Source organism: Callorhinus ursinus, unplaced genomic scaffold (genome assembly GCF_003265705.2).
Source record: "Callorhinus ursinus isolate GAN/ISIS: 27379988/994484 unplaced genomic scaffold, GSC_fseal_2.0 scaffold70, whole genome shotgun sequence".
NCBI classification, from domain to species: domain Eukaryota; kingdom Metazoa; phylum Chordata; class Mammalia; order Carnivora; family Otariidae; genus Callorhinus; species Callorhinus ursinus.
The window spans coordinates 4,308,113-4,314,112 of NW_027397132.1; the positions used below are offsets into that span (position 1 = coordinate 4,308,113).

General features: G+C 57.0%; 1 protein-coding gene across 2 annotated transcripts in view; it reads left to right on the plus strand.

Annotated features, from left to right (window-relative positions):
- The window catches only part of CARD11 (caspase recruitment domain family member 11), a 108,282-nt gene that overhangs the window by 97,298 nt on the left and 4,984 nt on the right, over positions 1 to 6,000 (plus strand). For both annotated transcript variants that reach the window (XM_025863604.2, XM_073886347.1), the window contains exons 21-22: positions 1,333 to 1,468; positions 2,587 to 2,766. In XM_025863604.2, coding sequence (XP_025719389.1) covers positions 1,333 to 1,468; positions 2,587 to 2,766 — 316 coding nt within the window. The remainder of the gene's footprint in view (positions 1 to 1,332; positions 1,469 to 2,586; positions 2,767 to 6,000) is intronic.

Below are 6,000 nucleotides of genomic sequence, written 5' to 3' on the forward strand. Positions count from 1 at the left end.
GTCTCTTTCGTAAAAGATTGGAGGAACTTAAGGCTAAAAGAACTTAAATAACTTAGGTATTCAAGTATTAACAGATAAAAAAACAGTGTACCAGGATAAGAAAACAATCGTCGTAAGTGTCTAGGTCAGTTTCATCCCTCTGATCATGCATGAAATTTATCTCTGAGCATCCTGGCAGCCAAGGAAAAAAGGGGAAATGCTACAGATTCTTTAAATCTTATCTGACCACAGAAACATTTTAGCTCTTTGGGACCAGAAAAAGTTTTCCCTTATACTTAACCCTGAAATGGATTTTTTTTTTTTGCATGAATTCTTTTACAAGGACATTGAGTAGCACAGTAGGTGATATCTTCAGAAGGGATTTCACATAAATGCGGAAGCATTCTGTGCAGCCCTTTCTTCTGTCACGGGCTGACAAGAGCTAAGGTGTGGTCCCGCGAGGACACTCCTGTGTTGATTCTGTGCTAATGAGGCCCCAGAGGAGCTGGTGTGTCACTCCAGTGCTCCATCCTGGTGTGGAAACATAGAAAACCCAGAGAAATGGTTAACGGTGTGACCCTGAAACCAGATAGATGCAGACAGGTACCAGAAAAATACTTAGGGAGGTGGAAGGAGCCCTCGTGAGTCTGAGCTACTCCTGAAGGCAGGACCACGTGAGACCACATGGTCCTGCTCACCTCACTGCCCACGTGTCATGCAAGAGTCATAAACCTTGGGCGTCTCTGGGTGGCTCACCCAAGGGCCAGTGAACAACAGGGCCCGACCAAGATCTCAGCTCCCTGGATTTTTCTTCCTGCAGCAGGAGGGTATGGAGAGATCAAAGTAGCCCAGGGAGTAGGTGGGAATTTAGATTCTGTGTCCACCACTGGGGCATCCCTCTCTACCCTCCAGGGCTCAATCCTGAATCGTACAAGGTAGCAGGCACCCCCAGAGCACTTGGGGATACTGAGGCAGGGGTCGTGGAGGGCAACATCATGGGAGGTGGAGCCGTCCTGCCAACAGGGGCTCCCAGACAGGGACCTTCCAACCGCGGCTCCCCAGGAGGGACTCCCCATGCACCCCACCTGCACCCCACCCCTCGGCAGGCTTCAAGCCTGGTTAGGGAGGAGAGAGAATCGGCCTTTGTTTGCTTACTTACCTGCTAATGATGTCTGAAACAGCTAAAGGACCCTCTCGGCCTGCTGGGTGTCTCCTGTTTTCACGGGGGAAAGTGACTGACCCCGGCCCGCAGGGGCAGAGCTGCGGTCTGAGCAGAGGTCTGCCCGTGCCCAGGTGGAGGCAGCTCAGTCTGGTTAGAAGCAAAGCCCCCCGCCCCCTGCCCCTGTCCTCCAGTTTGTCAGCAGGTCTGAGAACAAGTACAAGAGAATGAATAGCAACGAGCGAGTCCGTATTGTCTCGGGGAGCCCGCTGGGGAGCCTGGCCCGGACGTCCCTGGATGCCACCAAACTCTTGACTGAGAAGCAGGAAGGTATGGCGCTGACCGCCTGGCCCCTCCCACCTCCTGCTGGCCTGAGGGCTGCCGGGGGTCTGGGCAGGTCCCGTGGGGCCCCACCAGGGTGGCTGGGACACCCACTCCCTCAAAAGAGGGGCCGCACCCTGGGAGGATCTGCCAGGGGACCCGTCTGGCCTTGGCTGGACGGCACAGCCCACTGCAGGGGGGGGGAGGCGGGAGGGGGGCCTCCCGCCAGGCTCACCCCTAACGAACGGTCGCTGTAGTTGTTTGGAGCCCAGATGCCCGTGTTAATTGGAGCTCTTTGCTGCAAAGTGTTCACTTATTGATTTCTGTCCCCACCGCATGCTTCTGGCCGTTTATCAAGCCAGCCAGGGGTCGCTGGCTGCACAGGCCCCTGCGGAAGGCCCTGCTGATGGCGAGCCAGCCTTGCCGGCTGTCCTCGCGGGGCCAGGCCGGCCCGGGCACGGATGGCCAGAGGGCCTGGGCTCCTCTCCAGGCTGGCCGTCCGACGGCCAGGTCAGAGGACAAAGAAAAGGACAAGCCGCTGGGCTGTGGGGCAGCGGTTCCTGGAGCTGCCGGGGGCCGGCATTGCTCTGCTTTCCACACACCAGCCAGAGAGGCTTGAAAAGGCAGAAGGGAGGCCACGTCCCTCCCTGCCTCTGGCCCTGGTGGCTTCCCAGAGCTTCTGAAATAAGCCCCAACCCCTCTTGGCCGGCCCTGCCCACCCCTGCCCCTCCTCCACTCCTGCCGGCCCCTCACTCTCCTGCCCCCCTGCGCCGACCGCCCTTGCTCCACCAGCTCTCCTCGCCCGGCTGCTTCTCTGAGCCCTGGCCCCAGTCCCTGACTGTCCTCAGAAAAGCCATCCTTGCCCATCCCGCTCCAGCCCCCTCCTGGAGAGCTCAGCCCTCCTGCCACCACCACCTGAAAACAAGCACCAGGAGGCAGGGCCATTGCCCCAGCTCCCAGAACCGGGCCTGGCCCGTGGGGCACCTCATAAACACTCCTGGATGGCCAAAGGACACCCTGGTTCCTGCGGGCTCCATGGGGTCAACAAGGCTCCCAGGTCCTCCGTGCCCTGCACCCTGGCGGGCAGGCCAGGGTCTCAGCGCTGGCCCTTTCCTGTCCCCTCCCAGAGCTGGACCCCGAGAGTGAGCTCAGCAAGAACCTCAGCCTGATCCCCTACAGCCTGGTGCACGCCTTCCACTGTGAGCGCCGCCGGCCCGTCCTCTTCACACCCACCATGCTGGCCAAGGCGCTGGTCCAGAAGCTGCTCAACTCGGGGGGCGCGATGGAGTTCACCATGTGCAAGCCAGGTGAGTGCACCTCACCAGTGGGACAGGAGAGCGGACGGAAGGGCCATGCTCCCTCCTGGCCCTGTGCGCGCGGGGAGGGAGGGTCACGGTCCCTCGCGCCATGGCAGCCCTCTCAGAGTTCACCGTGGCCCCAGAACAGGGAACGCTGGCCTCCCCTTCACCATTCACACCGAGGGTCCGGGACGAAGGGCACAGGGTCAGTTAGGAGATGTGACTCGGGGTGCCCACTCCAGGCCCTTAGGTAAGAGGCAAGCCACCCATCATGGAGGGCAAGCCTCCATGTCCTCGATGTGGCTAGGGGACCATGGTCGTACACCCTGCACACAGAGGGCTGAGCCCCAGTCCTGCTGCAAACTAGAATCATCTTCAGCATCGTCTGTATTTAAATCGTGGACGTCCAGGGCTGCCCATACCAACCAAATGTCAGATGCCCAGCCGGGGGGAAGGCGGGGAGGTTGTTATAAGATACACATGACATAAAATTTACCACCTTAATCTAAGTGTCCAGTTCAGGGGTATTAAGTACATGTATCTCCAGAACTTTTTCATCTTCCCAAACTGAAACTCTGTCCCCATTAAACACTCACTCCCCACCCCCAGCCCCTGGTGCCCACCATTTACTGTCTGTCTCTGTGGATCTGACTCCTCTGTGGGCCTCACATAAGGGGAGCCATCCAGTGTCTGTCACTTGGCCTCTGGCTTGTCACTCAGCATCATGTTCTCAAGGTCCATCCCTGTGGTAGCAGGTATCAGCATGTCCTTCCTTGTTAAGGCCGAGGGGTATTCCACGGTGTGGATGGGCCACCTTGTGTCTGTCCATCATCCACCGATGGACACGCAGGGTGCTTCCACCTCTCGGCTGCCGGGAATCATGCTGCCATGAACGTGGGCGAGCAAGCACCTCTTCAAGTCCCTGCTTCCGGTTTTTTCGGGGGGAGACCCAGCAGTGAGATTGCTGGCTCATGTGGTGATTTTATTTTTAAACTGCCACTCATCTGCACAGCGGCTATACCATTCCATCTTCCCCCCGAGCACACACAAGGGTCCCGGTTTCTCCCCGACCTCACCAACACTGGTCATTTGCCTTAACAGTAGTCATCCTAGTGGACGTGACGTGGAAGTGTCAAGGTTTTGAGTTCATCCTCTGAGGTGCAATTTACATACAGCAACACGCCCCCATTTCAAGTGTGCAGCCGAATGAGTTTGGGCAGGTGTCTGTACCCCGTGACCCCAGCCGCGACCAGGAGACAGAACATTGCATCCCCTCGGGCTCCCCTCCACCCCCTGCCCCTGGCACTATATTGATCTGCTTCCCATCACACATTGGTTTGCATTTTCTAGACTTTTCTACAAACGGAACCGTGCAGTGTAGAATCACTTGTACCTGGCTCCTTTTGCCCCACGTATTTTTGAGATCCATCCAGGCGTTTGCTCCTACTGTGGCAGAGTGGCGTCCCCGCGAGCCGGGCAGCTGTATCCACCCCGTCAGGAATCCTTTATGCAAAGCTCTCCCAGAGGTGCTCCTGTGGGGCCAGGGCTGGGAGCACTCCGAACAGTCCCTGGCCGGGATCCAGACTTCCTGAGCATTCACTCCTGCTTTCGCTGCCTGCGTTTATCAGTAAGCCCTAACGTTACGATGGGACGGCACCCGAGCAGGAGCAGACCCACCTGCTGATTCCTGGGAGGCAGCTCCGCGCGCAGCCTTCTCCTGCATGCTGACGCCGATGCACCCGAGGTCTCCCGGGATGCCCGGCTCAGTGGGAAGTGAAAGGCCGCACCCCCAGTGTCCCTCCCTCCATGCTTTAGACCCTCTACAGCCCCTGGCCAAGAGGGCCTCTGCAAACAGTGTGGTTGGTGGGAAAGATCATGTTCTTTGAGGCGAGTGGTCTCCAGGTTAGGTTCTGCCCCTGCCCACCCCTCCCCAGCTGTTTATTTGGAGCAAGTTATCAACCTCTCTGTTTCTTCACCTTCAAAACCAGGATAATAGCGGCCACTTCTCCTAGAAGTTAGAGGCTCATGGATGGCCAGAGGCTACCCTGGGGCCAAGCTCAGCGTGGGTTCCAGGTTCTCAGCCCCCCACGCGGATCAGGAAGGGCGCAGACGTGGGTCCCACAGCTTGCTGAGCGCCAGGTCCCACAGCCACCGCGGCACCCCCCTCCTATCTCAACAGAGTCTGCATGCCTCCACGGCCTTCCCAAGCCCAGCTTCAGGTGCAGGAATCTTTCAAGGGTGTGCACCCCCATGCTCTTCCTCTGCCCGACTATCTGGGAGCCTCACACACCCTGCAGGGAGGCTCTGGGCAGAGGACCTCGCTCCTGCCTGAGGCTCCAAGCATTTTTCAGTTGGCTCCCTGGTGATATGAGGTTAGGTAGAAAGCCTGATTTAGAAATCCCACTTAGCCACTCTAAACTCTGCAAACATGCTCTGTCTTCCCCTTGGTTCATTCACAGCCAGGGAGCTGTAGACACTGTAGGGTGGGCGTTCTAGGCTGCCTCCCTCCCCCGAAACCACCCGCAGCTCCTCCCCTCCTGGCTGTCCCCCAGATCCTTTCCCACTCACTTCCAGTGCACAATGTAGCGTACATGCCAAACCTGGGGCCTAGTGTGGGCTCCCCCAGCCAGCCAGGGCCTAAGCAGGGAATTCCAGTCCTGGACTGACTCCACCCTCCTCCTTTCATAAATGGAAAACCTGAGGTCAAGAGATTAAAGATGTGTTCAGGGTCACCCAGCGAGTGGATGGGGCCTCCGGTACATACCTCCTCCTCCAGGAAGCTTGCCTGTTCCCCTGTTCCCTCCACATCTCCTCACTTTGCCGCCACAATAAATAGCCCAGCACTGCACCTACTAAATGGTTTCATAGTTTACTGTATATTACCTTCTTCTTCTCAGCTACATCATAGGTTCTCAAGTACAACGACAGCTACGTTTTTATCATATTTTTATTCTAATGACTGATCCTTAGTAGATTTCCAGTAAATGTTCAATTTTAATAAAAACTTAATGGAATGGTGGGATCTTGGGTAGATGGATGAATGGATGGGTAGGTGGATGAGTAGATAGGCAGATGAATGGGTGTATTGGTGGATGGGTAGATGAATGGATGGGTGGATGGATGGATAGATACGTAGGTGGGTGGGTGGATAGATAGGTAGGTGGATGGATGGATGGGTGGTTAGATGGATGGGTGGGTGGATGGGTGGAGGGAGGGATGGATGGATGGTTGGATGGGTGAGTG